The sequence below is a fragment of the Mauremys reevesii genome, linkage group 4 (genome assembly GCF_016161935.1).
Source record: "Mauremys reevesii isolate NIE-2019 linkage group 4, ASM1616193v1, whole genome shotgun sequence".
Classification (NCBI taxonomy): domain Eukaryota; kingdom Metazoa; phylum Chordata; order Testudines; family Geoemydidae; genus Mauremys; species Mauremys reevesii.
The window spans coordinates 103,607,086-103,628,709 of NC_052626.1; the positions used below are offsets into that span (position 1 = coordinate 103,607,086).

The 21,624-nt window shown below is 44.5% G+C and overlaps 1 protein-coding gene across 11 annotated transcripts in view; it reads left to right on the forward strand.

The window, feature by feature from the left end:
* The window catches only part of LOC120404838 (sodium/hydrogen exchanger 10-like), a 304,962-nt gene that overhangs the window by 225,922 nt on the left and 57,416 nt on the right, over positions 1-21,624 (forward strand). For all 11 annotated transcript variants that reach the window (XM_039537846.1, XM_039537852.1, XM_039537849.1 and 8 more), the window contains 3 exons: positions 5,666-5,814; positions 12,679-12,804; positions 20,508-20,606. In XM_039537846.1, the coding sequence (XP_039393780.1) occupies positions 5,666-5,814; positions 12,679-12,804; positions 20,508-20,606 (374 nt within the window). The remainder of the gene's footprint in view (positions 1-5,665; positions 5,815-12,678; positions 12,805-20,507; positions 20,607-21,624) is intronic.

A 21,624-nucleotide genomic window follows, 5' to 3' on the forward strand; every position in this document is an offset into this window, starting at 1 on the left:
GTAGACAACACGAAAGCTACTGCCAAAGGGAGCGAATCACACAAGGTAGCCACCGAGACTAAACCTTACCATTGAGGGCCAATCAAGCCCACACCTACAACCCAAGCACAGTCACACCCTACCTCTTCTTCTACCTCACCAGTTTCCAGTAAACCAACACAACCCCGTGACCCATCAAGTGGGCGATGTTTTGGATGCAATGAACTGGGGCATATCAAAGCCAAATGCCCGAAGAACCTGAACCGGGTCCAACTCCTTGCACCTGCACACCAAGGAAACCCAGACTTAGATATCTCTCAAATACCCGTATGCTTTAGGGAAACTTTGAGAGTGGACGGAAAGGAAGTTATCGCATGGAGAGACACTGCAGCACATGTGTCAGCTATCCACCGAACCTTCGTGGACCCCAAATTCATCAACCCGAAAACCAAAGTGACAGTTCGCCCCTTCATGTCAAAACCTGTAACATTACCTACAGTGCATTTACCTGTCCAGTACAAGGGCTGGTCAGGGACGTGGACTTTTGCTGTCTATGACAATTATTCTGTCCCCATGATTCTGGGCAACCACTTGGCCCATCACGTTGAGCCGCCAGAAACAGAGGGAGTGGTTACACGCAGCCAAGCCAGACGAGCTGCTGCACCCATCCCTGTTCCTGAGCCATCCACCAAGACCCCGTCTGTGTTACCAGAGACCCAGACAGAGGTGGTGGAACCGGATCCCATGCCAACACCTACAGCAGCCATACTACATCCAGTCCCAGAACCGGAACTGGAAGAGCAACCAGCGGCAGTACCAGCACCGACGCCAGCGCTTACAACTCCGCCGCCGGAGGGCGACAATGGGCCAAAACTGGCAGAAGCAGCAGACAACCCTACCCTAGAGGCTCAGCCAGAGCCTGAAATGACACCTTGTGCACCAACGGAGAGCGGTTCACAGTCAACAGACACCATCTCATCACCTACATCACTTCCAGAGGAACTGGTGTCTCCCGCCTCAAGGGAACAGTTCCAGACAGAGCAGGAAGCCGATGACAGCCTCAAGAAAGCATGGGCGGCAGCACGCAGCAACCCACCGCCTCTCAGCTCCACTAACCGATCCCGGTTCGTTGTGGACCAAGGACTTTTATACAAGGAAAGTCTTTATGGTGGACACCAGGAGGGCTGGCATCCTCAAAAACGGTTGCTAGTTCCGACGAAGTACCGGGAAAAGCTCTTAAGCTTAGCCCATGATCATCCCAGTGGCCATGCTGGGGTGAACCGAAGCAAAGACAGGTTGGGAAGGTCCTTCGACTGGGAGGGGATGGGCAAGGACGTTGCCAAGTATGTCCGGTCTTGTGAGGTATGCCAAAAGGTAGGGAAACCTCAAGACCAGGTCAAGGCCCCTCTCCAACCACTTCCCATAATTGAGGTCCCATTTCAGCGAGTAGCTGTGGATATTATGGGTCCTTTCCCAAAAAAGACCCCCAGAGGAAAGCAGTACATACTGACTTTTGTGGACTTTGCTACCAGATGGCCGGAAGCAGTAGCTCTAGGCAACACCAGGGCTCAAACGGTGTGCCAGGCCTTAACTGACATTTTTACCAGGGTGGGTTGGCCCTCTGAAATTCTTACAGATTCGGGAACAAATTTCCTATCAGGGACCATGAAAGACCTGTGGGAAACTCATGGGGTGCATCACTTGGTTGCCACCCCGTACCATCACCAAACTAATGGCCTAGTGGAAAGGTTCAATGGAACTTTGGGGGCCATGATCCGTAAATTCGTACATGAACATTCCAATACTTGGGATCTAGTGTTACAGCAGTTGCTGTTTGCCTACAGGGCTGTTCCACATCCCAGTTTAGGATTCTCACCATTCGAGCTGGTATATGGCCATGAGGTTAAGGGGCCATTACAGCTGGTAAAGCAGCAATGGGAGGGGTTTACACCTCCTCCAGGGACTAACATTCTGGACTTTGTAAGCAACCTTCAAAACACCCTCCGAGACTCTTGGGCCCTTGCTCGAGAGAACTTAAGAGATGCTCAAGCGCAGCAAAAGGTCTGGTATGATCGACATGCCAAGGAGCGGTCCTTCAAGGTAGGAGACCAGGTCATGGTCTTGAAGGCGCAACAGGCCCATAAGATGGAAGCGTCCTGGGAAGGACCATACATGGTCCAGGAGCGCCTGGAAGCTGTTAACTACCTCATAACATTCCCTGATTCCTCTTTAAAGCCTAAAGTGTTTCATGTTAACTCTCTAAAGCCCTTTTATCCCAGAGAATTACAGCTCTGTCACTTTACAGTTCAGGAAGGAGATGACACCAAGTGGCCTGAAGGTGTCTACTACGAAGGTAAAAGAAATGGTGGTGTGGAAGAGGTGACCCTCTCCACAACCCTGCAACGTCTGCAGCGGCAACAGATCAAGGAGCTGTGCACTCACTTCGCGCCCTTGTTCTCAGCCAACCCAGGACGGACTGAGCAAACCTGTCACTCTATTGACACAGGTAATGCTCACCCGATTAGAACACCACCCTACCGGGTGTCACCTCATGCCAAAGTTGCTATTAAACAGGAGATTGACAACATGTTGGAGATGGGTATCATCCGCCCTTCTACCAGTGCATGGGCATCTCCAGTGGTTCTGGTTCCCAAACCAGATGGGGAAATACGCTTTTGTGTGGACTACCGTAAGCTAAATGCTGTAACTCGTCCAGACAACTATCCAATGCCACGCACTGATGAGCTATTGGAAAAGTTGGGACGTGCCCAGTTCATCTCTACCATTGACTTAACCAAGGGGTACTGGCAAGTACCACTAGATGAACCCGCCAGGGAAAAATCTGCCTTCATCACCCATGCAGGGGTGTATGAGTTTAATGTGCTTCCATTCGGATTACGGAATGCACCTGCCACCTTCCAAAGGCTGGTGGATGGTCTACTAGCGGGATTGGGAGACTGTGCAGTTGCATATCTCGATGATGTGGCCATTTTTTCTGATTCATGGCCCGAACACCTAGAACATTTGAAACTGGTTTTTGAGCGCATCAGGCAGGCAGGACTAACTGTCAAGGCCAAAAAGTGTCAAATAGGCCAAAACAGAGTGACTTACCTAGGACACCAGGTGGGTCAAGGAACCATCAACCCCCTACAGGCCAAGGTGGAGGCTATCCAACAGTGGCCTGTCCCAAGGTCAAAGAAACAGGTCCAATCCTTCTTAGGTTTGGCCGGATATTACAGGCGATTTGTACCACACTACAGCCAAATCGCTGCCCCACTAACTGATCTGACCAGGAAAACCCAGCCAAATGCAGTTAAGTGGACTGATGAGTGTCAGAAAGCCTTTACCCAGCTTAACGCGATGCTCATGTCGGACCCTGTCTTAAGGGCCCCAGACTTTGACAAACCCTTCCTAGTTACCACTGATGCATCTGAACGTGGGGTAGGAGCGGTACTAATGCAGGAAGGACAGATCACAACTTCCATCCTGTCGTGTTTCTCAGCAAGAAACTGTCTGAGAGGGAAAGCCACTGGTCCATCAGTGAAAAAGAATGTTACGCCATTGTGTATGCCTTGGAAAAGCTACGCCCATACGTTTGGGGCCGGCAGTTCCAACTACAAACTGACCATGCTGCACTAAAGTGGCTGCACACCAACAAGGGAAACAACAAGAAACTTCTCCACTGGAGCTTAGCTCTCCAAGACTTTGACTTTGACATTCAACACATTTCAGGAGCTTCCAACAAAGTTGCTGATGCACTCTCTCATGAAAGTTTCCCAGATTCAAGTGGCTAAAAACTGTTCTTAATATGTTTTCATGCTTAGTAGTCGATGTAATAGTGCATGTGTTTTATTACTCTGGTTGTTTTACAGTTCTAGGAGGAAATCGCCGCCAGTGGATCCCACTGTGACGATTTGGGGGGCGTGTCATGAATAGTTAGTAAAGGGTTAAAGCATAGTACCTGGTGGGCACCTGACCTGAGGACCAATCAGGGAAGAGAATTTGAAACTCCTAGGAGGGAACTTTTCCCTCTGTTTGGGGGGGTCTTTGTCTTTAGCCGTCTGGAGTTACAAGAGTCCAGATGTTTTAATCAAGTCTACAAGTTTCCACCTTTCTGAACTAATTTCTTCTAGTCAAGATAGTGAGTATTAGAAAGATACTTTGTGTCCTCACCTAATAATCCTATGCTTGCAATTCTGTGTGTTTGTTATTGATTATTCTTAATTCTGCTGTTTTGTTGTACTGAGAAAGAGAGAGGATTCTCTCCAGAACTTAGCAAGGTTATACTCTATGAGTGTCCAGCTTGGGCTCATAGAGATTCTGTATTTTCTTGTTTTTTCTTTTAATAAATTCTTTCTATAAAGACTTGATTAAATCCCTTCTACGGTGGATAGGGGGAGGGGCGAAGACACTCTCTCGGTGGTGAGACAGGCTTATCTCCGGGCAGAGAAGGGAGGGGGAAGAGAGTTCCTCCTGGGTTTGATTCAAACAGTTTGAATCAGGTACCTCTTTCCAGTGGCTAGGAGAGAGAGAGGGGGGGAGGTTTCCCTCCGATGAGTGGATCTGTATTTCCCCAAGGAACGTCTCTGGAAAGAAGGGAGACAGGGGGAAAACAGGGGTGTCCCGGCCCACGTAATTGACCGTGGTGGTGGCAGCAAAGGGGAGACCTACCCTAGGATTTTGGGGTGGGGGAAGACATGCTGGTCCTCACTTTGAAACCCCCCCAGCTTCAAGTGAGGGTAGACCCGTGACAGGTTGGGTTTTTTTTTTTTGGTAGTTTCACTGTTTTAACATTGATGGACTCGCTGGCTGACTATCGGTGGGTAGCGATCGATTTATCAGGGATCGATATATCATGTCTCGTCTCAACGCAATATATCGATCCCTGAACATGCTCCCATCGACTCCGGAACTCCACCAGGGTGAGCAGCGGTAGTGGAATCGACGGGGGGAACCGCGGCCATCGATCTTGCGCCGTGAAGATGGGAGGTAAGTCGAAATAAGATACGTCGACTTCATCTACACTATTCCCATAGCTGAAGTTGCGTATCTTACATCGACCACTCCCCTCCCCTCCCCCCTGTGTAGACCAGGCCCAAGAGTTACTTGCTTGTAGATGTCAGATCTTAGATGTTCCATGTTGCTGAGTCAGGCCATAGACATCTCAACTATATGACAAAAATCCCAACGCAACAATAGTAAAAAATCACAAAGCTAGCACAAAGTTGGAATTGAAATCATGGGAGAACACCAGTTGTGCATGCATGCATACAAACAGTCATGTAACATAGAGGAACAGTTCCCCATTTTTCAACAGTTCCTGTTCTACAGGCTTATACTTCCCTTTTATATTTTGTTACTTAGAGCAAAAAGTATTTTTCTGCCAAAATTATAATTTTGGAGTTTGATTTTCATATATAAACTCATCTGCCTCAAACATAGATGGGGAGGGAGGATGTCATAGTCTGTTTTTTTGCATCCTTCTTCACGGTAAGAGCAGATTTATAACTTTAGGTGAAGGATTTTTTTCTATATAAGTAACTAGGAAATGACTATGACAAATGGAATTACACCAAGTAATTTTCCTTTTATTGATTTGTCAAGCATATTTAGTATTTCCCCTCAATGTGTTACCATTGAAAGCATATTTAAGTAGAAAACTTGGAACATTTCTTATTTATTTTAGGTTTAATGCAGCGTGATTATCCAGATATTGTTACTGCTGTGAAAACCAAACAGGTAGTCCAAACTGTGCTAAACACAGCTACAGAAACTCTTAAAGTATTGATATCAAGTGGAATTGTTGATAAAAATGAAGAAGCAAAATTACAAAAGGTAATAAAAGCATTTCAGAGTGTTCATGTATGTATTAACTGCTCAATGTATGCCTTTCCATCATGCCACCATTGTAAGTGCATTGTCAGTAATTTGCCTGAGACCTCTACCTCCAAGGCTTTTAGTGTGACACCTCTCAGAAGCACAAAATTGGTCTGTTTGGGTGTTGTTTTTTGGTCTAAATAACATGTTTAAAAGAGCTTTTAATGTGGAAATGACAAATATCTAAACATAATCATCCAGCAGGATTCTTGCACTTGGGTCTCTGCCTCCTTGTCCGAGTCTGGTAGAACTCCCCACAGTTCAAAGAATATTTTATTCCTGACATCAGTATTGGTAGGGTAAATGTGAACCAGTGCTCCCTACTGGCCATTGCGTGTCATGCCACATATAGTAGAAATAATTCCAGTAATTTCCTCCTTGGCCATTGTGAGGGAAGGAGCTCTTGAATTTCTGTGACTTTAACATTGTGTCAGCTCTTCATATATCCTTGCTTTATTTTCCCCATTGTCTGGTTGGTTCTGTGGTTGTTTAAACAGTAAGCCCTCCGTCTTCAGTGCTTCAATAAATTTTTATTTCAGGCTACTGCATTGTATTTGTCCAGCACCCTCTGTCCAGAAAATTCTGACCTGAGCACCAGCCTGTCTTTGAAAGTTTTTTTTTGGCACTGCTTGTTTTGCTGTTCACTAAGATCCAGGCCTTCTTCCCTAAATTAGTAGGGAGTTCCAGACACTTGCATGAGACTGCATGAGAATCTGAGCAAAGAAGGCTGCAACTAGAACTCAGAAAAATAAGAAGAAATATCTGCTGCTGAGGTACTCCAGGACAGGAACTCTGTAAGAGGCAACCCTATCTTCTTTGAGTGATGGTCCCTATGTTTATTCTACACGTGGGTATGCGTGCATGCCATGCACCTGAGTTCAGAAGTTTTTCCAAGCAGCATCTGTTGACCCACACATTCACAGTGTGTCTCCTCATGCTCCCAACCAAGTATATAAGGCGTGGTGTGGATTGATACCACTCCAGTTTTGTCTTACTGCTGCATGGTCTGAATCGGAATCCCTATTCCTTCTTTTCCATCAGTGATGCACATCAATGGTGCCTCTTGGTGAAGAGCAGCATCTCCAAATCCTTCCCACCCAGAACTAGAGAGGCCCTTGAGCTCCAACTCTGCAAGTTCCTGATGGAAGAGGCAATGAGGCTCTGGAAGCACTCTGATCCTGGCCAGGGACAGTCCCGCTGTATAGTGGTCTCTTCCAACTGGTAGTGCCCTTCCCAGCACGAGCCATGGTGTGGAGATGCCGGTGTTACCCAGGGTTTTCAGAACCCAAAGCTGTGGTAACTTAACTGTTTCACTTCACGTGGTGTCAGGAATAAATCAACGGGGACACAGTGCTTCTAGCTGATAAAAGATTGATAGAAATAAGCATGCTCTCATCCAAAATTACTCTTTATTAGATTTAAGCACACACAGAAACATAAGCAATAGGTTTAGAACATCCAAAATAATTACCTAAAATCTGAGACGGTATCGAGTAATTATCAGCAGGTCAGCAATTTCCCATCTTTTCCCTGCCAGGGAGTATGCTGTCCGGAAAAAGTCACTCAGGATAGCTTCAGAGAACTGTTCCAAAGTATCCTCTATTATCTTGTCTTTTTATAACTAATTTTTACAAAACACATAGCTCATAGTGACCCCTACTGGGTCATCACGTCTCCTAACTTCAATAAGTTCAACATTAGCCATTCTTAGCCATAATAAGCTTTTATATCAAAGGTGCCCAAACTCTAGGTCTCCATCCACTTATTTTCTTTTGGTCTCATAATTTGTTGACTCTTTTCTCCCCTTCTACCATTCTAATTAGCAGAAACTGCAAGCCTGCTGCTAGTATTTGACCTTGCCTCCAAAAGCCCTGCTTGTCCAAATTATCCATTAACTATGTGATGATTTATTTTATTAATTAATAGTAGCTCAATGCACACAATATGGCTGCAATTAGCTTGATCAAATTTTGGGGTAACACTCCCCTCAATTCCGGGGTAACACTGGTACCAAAGCCCAAGGGCATGCCCCACCACGAGAGTAAGAAACACTCTCATCAGCATAAGAGCAGATCTCCACAGCAGACTGCTTATAAGAGAGACTTTTTCTCTCTGAACCATGCCATGTTAGATGAAATGTCATGCGTGGACCCTGGAGGGTAAGGCAAAGAAATAGTAGGATCCGTTGGTACTGTCAATGACTTGATACCAGGACACTTGGAGTGCCTGGCTACAAGTGTGGCTCCAGGTGCTCCATCAGTGCTGCCTCACCGGTATGCTCTGACTGCTGAACCGGTATGCTCTGACTGCTGAACCGGGACCTTCTGGAGTCTGAATGGGCACCCCACAAGCCCCAGGATGTACATAGAAGTTCATAACACTGGAGGAGGTATTCCTGCCGTACCTACATGTCTGCTCCTCTCGGGCCTGTCCATTCTTTGGGTCGTCCCCATACCTGAGGATGAATCATTGCTCCTGCTGCAGCAGAGGGCCCTTCCCCATCCATCAGACCAGTGACCTCTGGTAGCAATGGTCCCACCATTTCCGATGAAACCATCATCTGACTCAGAGGAGTCCCAGGACATAGCCCCAGCAAATATTGCCACGCAGGAGCCCAGACTAGCAGCCGAGGCACCCTTATCTGCCCAGCTATGACCCCCCTGGTACCACTTTTCCTGGGTTCCATCCTCTACCTTGCATAGAAGCCTCAGGAACTATTCCAGGGATAGATGCATGGGAACGATGAGGTTCCCAGTAGCGTGGTTCCCTGTGGTGTGGTCTCAAGCTCTATACACCTCTGTGCCTGTGTGGCCTTATTGGGGACCTCGGTCATCGCAAAGGAGACAAGATTGCCCACACATGCCTAAAACTCCTTCAGCCATGGCTACAGCTACGCAGGTGGCAACTAAATGCCTACCAGCTCAGGTCTCCCCCAGTCATGAGGAAGAGGAAACAGCACTTCTCCGAGTAGCACCTGCAGGATCAGCCATCTTATCACTTTCGGATGAGGCGGTGGTGCCTCCCATGGCCCCACAATTGAATGTTTTAAAGGATTTTTAAGACCTCCTGAAAAAAATAGCAGCAACTTGTGGATTTTTGCAGTCTACTTCTCTTGGTAGGTAGCCTATCTAGAGTCTGCCTCCAGTCTACCTCTAGATAGGCTAAGCTTGCCTATAAGTGATGGATCTGTTCCAATTGCTATGAGAGACTCCAGTTACAAGTATATCCATGTCTAGAAAGGTGGGCAGAAAATACCAAGTTCCACCCAGAAGTGAGACAGAAGAGAACACCACCAAAAGAAAAGAAGCTGAAGAGATGAGATTTATTCTGCAGAAAACATTATTTTTCTGCAAGCCTCCAATTTCTGCTAGCTAATTAGCAACCTCCGATGGCAAGATGTAATTTCCATATCTTTGAATAACTCTTGGTCTTCAATGACAAGTTGCTGTCAGACTCCTGCGAGGAGTTCTCATCCTTGGGTTGCTGCAGGCATTTGTTAGCTAAAACTGGCCTGCAAGCTGAATTAGATTCAGCAGATACTGCCTCTTGTTCCCTGGTCATGGCTTTGGTGATGTGCAGGTTATCATGGCTACAAGGATCCAGCTTCTCCAGAGAAGTCCTCATGAGTTAAGGCACCCTATGTAGGCCCAAGAGGAGTTCCAGGAACTGTCCTTACAACAAGGTGGATATCTCTGCCAGTTGTAGTGACAAACCTGCCTCTCAGCTTGCTCTTGGACTTCTGACCCATGGCTGTGACTCTGGCTCTGATCTTCAGTGCTATTCCTGGCTTCTGACCATCACTCTCTGACCACTAGGCATGACAGTCAATGCTCCAACCAGTAGGTCTGACCACTCAAGCCCCGGTCATGACACCCAACATCCTGAGGTTCTCAGCTTCCTAACCCAGGGCTCTACCTCTGGTGACAGACCTATTATCATCTGTCAAGGAGAAGATCCTACACCCACCCCTGAATTCCCTTCATCGCACAGCCTGGCTTTTGGATGGATGTTGAGTGTAAAATGACTCTGTTCCTCTCCTGTTCAAGACCACCTAGCTAACAGCATAGGCGCCAACTTCATGGGTGCTTCGGGGCTGGAGCACTCACGGGAAAAAATTGGTGGGTGCTCTGCACCCACTGGCAGCCAAGCTCCCCGCCCCACCCGCCTCATCTCACCTCCGCCTCCTCCCCTGAGCACGCCGTGTCCCCACTTCTCCTCCCAGCACTTGCTGCTGCAAAAAACATGGTGTAACAAGCTCTGGGAGGGAAGGAGGGATGGGGGGAGGAGTGGGAATGCGGCGCACTCAGTGGAGGAGGTGGGGAAGAGGCGGGCCCGGCATAGGGATTTGGGGAAGGGGTTGGAATAGGGGCAGGGAGGGGGTGGAGTTGGGGCATGGACTCTGGGGAAGGGTTTGGAATGGGGGTGGGGCAGGAGTGGAGTCGGGGCAGGGCCGGGGGCAGAGGTCAGTTGAGCACCCACTGGCGCCAGCAGAAGTCGGCACCTACGGTTAATAGTGGGAAGGACTCTGAAACAACCTTACCAGGCAAAAGGGACAAGGTTTTCTCACTAGTGTCATCAGAAATCCCTGAACCCTCAGGAAGTCTCAATACTGACAATTCTAGACTACTTGTTAGAACTGAAACACTCTATCCTATCACTGAGCTAAGTAAAAGTAAACATCACAGAAAACTCAGCATGTCAACTATGCATAGAGGTCAATATCTTTTCTCACCCAACAGTCATAACATGTCTAAAGGGCCTAATAAGAGTGTTTCCATTTATCAAGGACCCTATCCCTCCATGCAATCTGAACCTGGTTCTCTCAGTGCTCATGGGCCATAGCTTTGAACTGATGGCTAAGAATTCTTTTCCATACTTGTCACTGAAAACATCATTCTCGGTAGCAATTATCTTAGCAAGGAGGGTAAGAGAGATGTAAGCACTGATGGCTGATCCTCCCTGCACATTTTTCTACCCAGATGATATTGTTAAGAACATACCTCAAGTTTTTATCAAAGGTCAAGGAATTCCAGCTGAATCAGTAAATCCACTTACCCGTGTTCTTCCGTAGATCTCACTCTAATAAAACAGAGGCAGCTTTTCACACTTTGGATGTCAGAAGAACTCTGGCATTCTACCTCCAAAGAACAAAGCTCCAGATCTTCACCAAAACTCTTTGAGTGCATCTACATTGCATTGTAAACCCAGGTCTGCCAGACCCAAGCTTGTGGACTCAGTATTTCCAAGCCTGCATTTGAGCATCCACTCTATATTGTAAACCTAGGTTTACAGTTGCTGGACCTGGGTCTCAGCTGTATGCATACTGCATTACACAACTACCTGACTTGAGTCTGCAGCTTGAGCTGTATCCACACTGAAAAATGACAAGTCTTTCACCTGAGTCAGAGAGGGATTAGGCTCTGATGCAGTCCCCTAACAGATTTGCTGACCCAAATCTGATGAGTTTTTGTGTGGATGGAAAGAGGGCTTGGGCTCAAACAGTGTAAACATATCGTTTGTGGCTATTGTAGAGAGGATGAAAGGCAAAGCCATATCCTCCCAACATTTATTGAATTGAATCAGACTGTGTGAAGACTTGCTATGAGACTACAAAGGACTCATCTACTGTCATTAAAGCTGATTTTATTGAGAGCTCAAGCAGCCTCCATAGCTGCACTAAATAATGTATCTATCCCAGTTATATGGAAGACAGTGACCTGGAGATCTATCCATACATCCACTAAGCACTGTATGCTTACCAAAGCCTCCAGGTCAGATGCCACATTTGGCAAGGCTGTGCTCCGGTCATTAATTTTTAACTCCAAGCTCCCATCTCCAATGTACTGGTCAACTACTTAGGAGTCACCAACACTGGAATGTTCATATGGAGAATCATTCAAAGGAGAATGAGAAATTATTTACTTTGTACAGTAACTGTAATTCTTTGAGATGTGTTGTCCAAATGCACACTCCATGACCTGCCCTCCATCCCTTCTGCCTCAGAGTTCTCTGGGGAGGAAAACAAACAAACCTGGGATTCTGTGTTTGAGAGGAAATTGAAGACAGTTGGCTCACTCTCCTCTTTTATGCACTTGCTGAGGAGCACAAAAAGCTGCAGGGCCCATGCATACCAAACAGACATTTCTGGCCAAAAGACTAACATGCTAAAATAAATTTGTTAGTCTCTAAGGTGCCACAAGTACTCCTGTTCTTTTTACTCACCTTTGTAACTGTTCTTCGAGATGTGTTGCTCATATCCATTCCAAACCTGCCGTCCTTCCCTTCTGTCGGAGTAGCCGGCAAGAAGGAACTGAAGGGCCGTTGGGTCAGTAGGGGTATATATTCGGCGCCATGGCGGCGCCACTCCAGGGGGCGACCCAGCTGACCCACCGAGTGTTGCTAGGGTAAAAATCTTCCGACAAGCGTGCACGCAGCGTGCGCACACCTAATTGGAATGGATATGAGCAACACATCTCGAAGAACAACAGTTACAAAGCTGAGTAACCGTCTTTTGTTAACCACCCAGGCCAAAGTAGGGCACCAGTTCTGAAAAGACATAATTCAGTGGGACTACTCATAGTGTGGAAAGTTAAGCATGTGTGGAAATCTTTCTAGTTTTGGGGTCTAAGTATTGGTATGATAATAAAAGCTATTTAAGAAAGGGCAGAATAACATGGAGGCTTATACGGGGGGAAAAATGTTTCCGAATGAAGAGGTTCAGTAAAGAATAATCCACGCTTAAAGCGTTTATCTTCAGAACAAAGAGAAATTAATGCATGTAGATTACGTGTGGGTTCTTTTTCCCCTTTTTCCCCTGTTTAGATGATTCTGCAAAAAAAAAAAAACCTTGGCACTCTTCCATCTACTATTGCACCACCTACTGCAGAGGAGGTTTTACATGGTATCAGTTGGTTAGAAAATGAAAAGAAGCAAATTGAGTTCTTCCAGGTAATGTTTAGCTTGCTGACATGGTTCCAGATCCTTTATAATGTTCTGTTTTCAAAAGGCAAATATTATGGAGGTGCTTATATTGACTGTATAGTTATGGCTGTCTTGAGTTCGGTACTTAAAGAAGGGATTCAACCTCTGTTATGTACAAAGGATGCAGCATATCCTCCCCAAATTTACCACAGTTATTCTTTGAATATTAAATTAATTTTATGATAATTTACAAGTAAATCTCTTAATTAGTTTGATTTAAAACATAATTTTAAAATGGGCCCTTTTAAGAAATTTAGCATTTGTGAGAACTTTCTTTGGGCCCAAATGATATTAATAATGGAATAAAACAGACTCTTTGAACTTTTCTTATATTTAATGCCATTGCAATGTCATGTATATCTAAAGAAATTAGGTTCTAATTAAGCTAAATTATTAATAATCAGTCTATTGAATTGTTATGATTATAGACAGGGCCAGCTCAATAGTTCAGCTCATTCTTACATGGAGACATTGGGACATCAGAGATAACCAATCATAGACTATCAGGCTTGGAAGGAACCTCAGGAGGTCATCTAGTCCAACCCCCTGCTCAAAGCAGGACCAATCCCCAACTAAATCATCCCAGCCAGGGCTTTGTCAAGCCTGACCTTAAAAACCTCTAAGGAAGGAGATTCCACCATCTCCCTAGGTAACCCATTCCAGTCCTTCACCACCCTCCCAGTGAAAAAGTTTTTCCTAATATCCAACCTAAACCTCCCCCACTGCAACTTGAGACCATTACTCCTTGTTCTGTCATCTGGTACCACTGAGAACAGTCTAGATCCATCCTCTTTGGAACCCCCTTTCAGGTAGTTGAAAGCAGTTATCAAATCCCCCCTCATTCTTCTCTTTTGCAGACTAAACAATCCCATTTCCCTCAGCCTCTCCTCATAAGTCCTGTGCTCCAGCCCCTGAATCATTTTTGTTGCTCTCCACTGGACTCTTTCCAATTTTTCCACATCCTTCTTGTAGTGTGGGGCCCAAACCTGGATACAGTACTCCAGATGAGGCCACACCAATGTCGAATAGAGGGGACTGATTATGTCCCTCGATCTGCTGGCAATGCCCCTACTTATACAGCCCAAAATGCCATTAGCCTTCTTGGCAACCAGGTTCCACTGTTGACTCATATCCAGCTTCTCATCCACTGTAATCCCTAGGTCTTTTTCTGCAGAACTGCTACCTAGCCATTAGATCCATAATCTGTAGCAGTGCATGGGATTCTTCTGGCCTAAGTGCAGGACTCTGCACTTGTCCCTGTTAAACCTCATCAGATTTCTTTTGGCCCAATCCTCTAATTTGTCTAGGTCCTTTTGAGGCCTCATAACACTCCCTCTTTGGCCAATTCGCATGCTGCAGTTCTATTGGTTGAAATGAGTCAGTGGCATGAGAAGAACTATGTACTTGTGTCAGGAGATCTCACTAGTAGATGACGTGGCAACTAGATTGTCTCCTGCTGTCACTGTTCTTAAAAGTTCCATAGTCAAATATTAGTTCCTTTGTTTTAGCCTCTGTGGGAAAGTTGAACACCTTCAGTGGAACATGGGGACATCATGAGGGAGTGAACCTAACAGGCAATGATCAAGTGATCTCTCTCCTGCCATCCATCTCCATCCTCTGACAAACAGAGGCTAGGGACACCATTCTTACCCATCCTGGCTAATAGCCATTTATGGACTTAGCCACCATGAATTTAAGGGGACTGGATAAATTCATGGTGGCTAAGTCCATAAATGGCTATTAGCCAGGATGGGTAAGAATGGTGTCCCTAGCCTCTGTTCGTCAGAGGATGGAGATGGATGGCAGGAGAGAGATCACTTGATCATTGCCTGTTAGGTTCACTCCCTCAGGGGCACCTGGCATTGGCCACTGTCGGTAGACAGATACTGGGCTAGATGGACCTTTGGTCTGACCCGGTATGGCCTTTCTTATGTTCTTATATGGGGCATATGGATGGCTCCTCCCATGCCTAGCACATCACCACTTACCCCTCCAATTTGACATACATCCCTGCTGACCTTTCCCAGCCCCTTCACATCCCTTCTCACTGCCTCTCCAAAGATATGGCTGCTTCCCTTTTCCTTTGGCTCCACCTGGTGCTTCTTTCTGGTACTGGTGGTGTCAAAGGCGGATGTTAGGGAAACTGGTGCTATGTAATAATATTAGGTGAAGGTTTGGCATAGGGAGAGCCAATATCTCTACTTTGTAAGGAGTGAACCTGCACTCCTGCCTCAGTTTAAGTGTAAAAAAAAATTACAAAAATGTTCATTGAGTGTCTTCTGCATATTCCCACTCTTTGAACTTGCACTAACAAGTGCAGCAGCATACTTTAGAACTATCAGATCAAAGAGGCTTAACTGACAAGACCTCTTGTAATAGAAGGACATGAAGTCAATTTTGTCTCTTTTTGTGGGCCTGAGGTGTGAATTCTACAGGTAGCACAATGTGCCGGATATGACAGGTTCAGTCACAGAAACCCCGTTGGGACTGCCACCTGATGTGCTGAGACTACCTCTGGGTCCGTTTTCTCTGGCAGCTTGGGACTTCAGTACCCTGTCTTGTTGAGCCAGACATGCTAGCCTGCTACAAACACAGACCCAGGTCTGAACCACATCCCTCAAAAGCTGCAGACTTAACTGAAGACGGCCTGTCTCTAGCACCCAGATACCCAGTTCCCAATGAGATCCAAAACCCAAATAAATCAGTTTTTACTCTGTATAAAGCTTATACAGGGTAAACTCATAAATTGTTTGCCCTCTATAACACTGATAGAGAGATATGCACAGCTGTTTTCTCCCCCAGGTATTAATTACTTGTTCTGGGGTAATTAATAAGCAAAAAGTGATTTTATTAAATATAAAAAGTAAGATTTAAGTGGTTCCAAGTAATAACAGATAGAACAAAGTAAATTACGAAGCAAAATAAAACTAAAACATGCAAGTCTAAACCTAATACAGTAGGAAACTAAATGCAGGTAAATCTCACCTTCAGAGATGATCCAATAAGCTTCTTTCACAGACTAGACTCCTTCCTAGTCTGGATCCAGCAGTCACTCACACGCCCGTAGTTACTATCCTTTGTTCCAGTTTCTTTCAAGCATCTCTTTGGTGTGGAGAGGCTATCGTTTGAGCCAGCTGGGCCTTTTATATTTTCTCTCAAGTGGGCGGAAACCCCTTTGTTCTCTTGTGAAAAATCACAACAAGATGGAGTCTGTAGCCACCTGGGCAAGTCACATGTCTGTGGATGATTCAGCTTTTTGCAGGCCGATGCCATTGTTCACATGTTAGTTTGAACATTCCCAGGAAAGCTCAGATGTGGATTGGTGTCTCCCAAAGTCCATTGTCAGTTAAGTGTTTCTTGATTGGACACTTACTGAGAATAGGCTTTTCTCAAGAAGCTGACCAAATGCTTCACTGAGGCTACTTAGAATCAAACAAGTACATAGCCAATATTCATAACTTCAAATACAAAAATGATACACACATACAGACAGTATAATCATAACCAGCAAACTACAACCTTTCCATAGTCACCCCACTTGGCCTCCTCTGTACAAGAACTGGTGCAACCATAGGACCCTGGTTGCAACAATGATCTATACAGTCATTGTTTATGTCAATAACGACACACCGGAGATTGATTCCTCCCCTAAGCACTTCAGACATTGAATATATGCATCAGATGGCAGGAAGACTTCTAGGAGATCTGGAGAGGTTCATTTTCTTTCACTGCTGTGGTTGGAAGAAACTGAGGTGACAATAGGCATCAAGCCCTTTTTACATCCACACTCTCATTTGTCCTGTTTTGCTTCACCTTTTCTTGGGAAAAATTTTCAAACATGAATGCATGGAACTTGCACCACCAGTCTGTTGTATTTGCACATATAAATGAGAACTAACTTTATAAAATAGGTAGTTGTATGTTCAACTGCCTGTTATTATGGCAATTATCCAGTCTATCCAAATTGCAGGAAATTGTGGTGCGCTTGCATTTTTCCAGGCACACTTACTGCATGTATGTTTCAAAATGTGATCTCTCAAATCAGTCTTGTAGGCAGGTATATTCAATACATTGTAATGAAGATTCAAACTTTTCAAACTGATGCTATAGAAAAAGAAACTATTATAGCCTGCCCTCAGCGGTGCATAGGAGAAATAATTATTGTTCTTAGAGTGATTGGCCACATGGACTCCACTCTTGGTACTCATACACCCCCATCTGCAAAATCAGATTATTTTGGCCAGTAGTGTCCATTGGGGCTCCGATTGCATCCTAAGTGCCTTTGTAACCAAGGACATAAAGTGGAAAGCAAGCCCAGTTGTACCTCATTTCCTTCCTACCACCCATGGCAGCAAAACTGAACCTCAGCATTGTCCATCTGCATCTTTGTGTACCGTGTGCTACAATTAGAGTTAGTTAGTCATTAGAATAGCTAGTTAGTTGCTAGTTAGATAGTAGTGTATATTAGTGTTTTTACCCATTGGCACGACTGTTCCCCCCCACAAAAAATTATAGTCAGATATTTAGATTTACACTAGACCCCACACCTTTCCTTCCCCATTCAGGGGCTTTAGCAAAATGGCAGAACTGAAATCCCCTGTATTCAAAGCCAGCTCTCTTGTGAAACTTTGGTAAATGTCTCTTAATGACAGACACCCTGTTGGCCCCCCTTTTTTGTCTAGGAGAGGGATAAATTCCTGAGCAATATTCCATATATTGCTCCTTCTCTAAGTGAACTCAGAAAGCTAGAGAAGCCCACCTAAAATTATTCCTCCTGGAGCACTCAATGCAAGCTTCCTCAGACACTGGAAGGAAGGACACAGCTAAAGCTCAGGCTTCTGGTCAGTCCCTCTCCATGAGCGCCCTGGTGAGCTGACATTCCACCTGAGCTCTTGGGCTATACTCACCAAGAGGCCCCAGTCATCTGCCTTCATTTTGGCATCACTTACCTCTGATAGAGATAGAAAGGAGCACTGCTCCAGCTTTGAGCAGAGGCGTAGGACACCTCCTCTGGTACCTGCCAAGTCAAGACACAAATCATCAAACATCCGACTTATCTTGGACTCCACTATCAAAGTGCCAACAGCCTAGAAAGATTTCCTCTGGTGCCCAGTACCAACTATCAAGAGAGCACCAGTGGTACCCACTAAGTCTGCTCACCACTTTCTCTCAGCACTAACTTCAGTACCCAGCACCTCCAAGAGAACTGATACAAGGTACCAAGTCCCTTCACCCAGTATCAGGGTCATAGCCATGGACCAGGAGAAGTTGAAGTGGCCGGAACCTCCCAAATCTACACGCACAGAGAAAGACCTGAATAAGCCTATCTTTTCAGGTGTAAATTATTTTCATTTGCCAGCCTCCAAATGCACATGGCTGACTACTAAAACCTTCTCTCCAGACAGAACTACCTGAATTGGTATAAACTGTCTCAATTTGTGATAATCACTCAAAGAAGAAATAATGTTTACCTACCTTATAGCAAATGTGGCTCTTTGAAATGTGTTGGTCACATGGATTCCACAACCCATCCTCTTCCTCCCCCACTACTACAAAGTCCTTCTCTTCTGGTATCCTGTATTGTTGAAGGAACTACGTGGGGCCCATTATGCCCTTGAGTATGGGGTGAAAGGACATCTAGCAGGCATGGCCCCAGCCCAATACTACTGGCCAAAAGAATCCAATCTTGCACACATAGAGTGCATGTACACCAAGAATGGAATTCACATGGGCAACACATCTTGAAGAACTACATTTACTGTAAGGCAAAGAACCATTTTTTGCTGAACACATGCACTGAAAATAAACAGCTCTAATTTTAACCCACAGAACACTGGCATTATGTTCTCGTCTAGTTCAGCAGGTCTTAAATTTGTTGGACGTCTGTGGGAAGCTGGCAAGTCACAAGTTAGTGCTTCTCCTCATTTCCAGCTACTCCTACAAATGTCCACATATTGCATTAAAGACAGCTAAAATACCTAAATACTGTCTTACTTTAGTTGCCACGGGGGTTCTATATGATTGTGAACAAGTAGGAAATGTGTCCATGAGACAATCCTTCTATTAAGGTGTGTCCACATTGAAAATTTTCAGAACCCCTGTCCTAGAGTGATTCTCCTCCTATTGTGCCCTGTTTCCCACTTCTGCCTATGCCTCACCTCTTCCTTGTGTTGAGAACCAATACCCGGGAAAGACATAGGATCTGGAGAAACTGATATGGTACTCAGCATCCAGGAAGGTGACAATGAGATGTGTCAGCAGCATGGGGTGGCTGGCTTACTGGAAAGGGGGAAGGATTTTCCAGTGCTCATTGTAGAGTCAGGAGAGGATGAGGAAATTAGAAGAGACATAGTAGGGAGAGAATAGGGAAGGAATGCTCTTGCTATTAAAGGAAGGGGATGGAAACTAGTTATATTTGAGTTCTCACAATTTAGAACCCTTTCAAGGATATGGCAGTTCACAACTTAGAACTCTCAGGACAAGATACTTCTCATGGTTAAAATGGAAACTTTCACATGACAGTTTCTTTTGGTGCACATTTTTTTATTTTTACTTGTAAAGAGTGCAGATTACAGCGACTGCTTCTGAGCTGAGTATGCCAGAGAAGTGTCAAACAAAATGTCCCTTCCCCCCCCTGCATACCAACAACACACATTCAGCATTCATACGGATTGTCTAAAAATGATAAACTCTGATGAAAATGTAAAAGATAGGGTGATCATACAACCTGAGTTAACCAGGACAGCCATGAAGCCCCAGTGTCCCAAGAATTTCTTTCAGGGCACCTGAAGTGTTCCAGTTTTTCATTTCATCAAGCAAACCATTTGTTTGTTTGTTTATAAGTTCAAAATGTTCAAATGTTATACCAAATACAATTTGTTCTGTGTTTACCAGGAACTTAGTTTAGTGGAATAATGTATGTTCAGTATAAAGAACAGGTTTTGGAATGAAAAGTTGAATGAATGTAGATGCTATCAAAGCTATTTTTTGTCAGTGACATTTGTTCAATGTTTCAGAATAAACTCATTCAGAACTCTAATTTGCTTGGAAAAAAATCCTCCACTCTGAAAAATATGCACAAGTTGCTATTGCATTGGAAACTGGCAATAACAACACCATCATGCATTTTAAACAAAAATGTACTTTTTACTTTAGTATGAGTATCCTGTGACCCTAAAAAAATAACCATATAAAAGTAACTTGATTTTTTACTTTGAAAATAGGGTTCTCTTAACGAGAGATCTGTTACACTTCAAGTGTTCGCCTTATGCCTTACATAACCCCCTAGCAACATAAAAACATAATTAAAAAGATAAGTGTTGATTTTTTTGGTGGTTTCTATGTTTAAGTTAAAATTATTTTAGAATATAACTATCATCTTCCTTTAAATAATCATGATCAATATTTGTCATGTTTTGGCCTCTGTCGTTACTTTCCTGAAGGGAAGTTGCAATTTAATGACAATAAATGTTAGTGCAGTATTAGCCAGCATTGTTTTTGTGATTATTTGGGGAAAAAAACTCTACTCTGAAACATTCTAATAAAATCTAAAAATCCATCATTACTATTATATTTGTTGTTTTGTCATTGAATGCTCAGAAGTGTGATAGGTGCTATACTTTCTGTACTGTTTGGTTTAAACTTACAATGAATCTACTTGTGGTTTTTAGAAAAGAGCAAGGATCAGTTATTATGACTATGGAACCATTATATATGAGGAACATAAAATGCCAGAAGGAATCCACCTAATTATTTCCGGGATGACAAAGGTAAGTTTTATGTTTACTGCTCAAAATGTTTTGTTAAATTTCCAGTTGGTAGTCTCAAGGGAAATAAAATGCTGGAGATATCCTTTTAAACTCTATTTGAAAATTTTCAAAGTTCACCTTAATTAAATTGTCTTCCTAGATCTTGGAATTGTGTACCCGCCACGTGAACACTGGAATAATTAATAGCAGTTTGTCTTGTTGAGGCTGTGCATTTCAGTGCATGCTCAATGATGTGGAAAGGTTATAAAAACGCAATAGGTTCTACATGCTAAATTCCTATTTTTTCCGTCTGCCAACAAATCTTACACCTGCTGGTCTTGTTATTATTCCCTTTCAGAAGTCAGGTTTTTCTGCTTACTTAGAAGTTAGTACTAACAGTTCTTGGGTAAGGAGCACTCTTCCAAGGGGTATATAGCTTGTACCACCTTTTCAGCTGAGGGTTGAGGAGCTCCCCTACTGCTGAGGTCTTCAAATCTGACCAAATGAGCAATCTTAAAATGCTCTCTAGAATTTCCTTAGCCTCTAAACAGTGTATGTAAAAATCATAATGTGTTTTTTTAATCAATTTATAACAGTGTGTCCTTAAAATTATAGAGAAGGGCTATATCCTTTAGTATGTCATTATGATATCCTGTCATCTCCACTTCCTTTTTCAGGGAAATCTTCTCATGAGAATTTACTGAGGCAGAAGTTGCCTTCACAATGTTTTGCAAGAAGACTCCCTGATCTTATGAGAGGATGGAACATGTTCCATCCTCTCATAAGATCAGGGAGTTTTGTCCTAGGTATTTTCTCATGCAAAGAAATGTTGGGGACTTTTGCAGATACTTGATCTAAGACAGGGGTGGGCAAACTATGGCCTGTGGGCCAGATCCTGCCCCCCAGCCATTTTAATCTGGCCCTCGAGCTCCCACTGGGGAGTGGGGTCTGGGACTTGCCCCACTCTGGTGCTCCAGCCAGACAGCAGTGTCAGGGGCTGCTCTGCATGGCTCCTGGAAGCAGCGGCATCTTCCCCCTC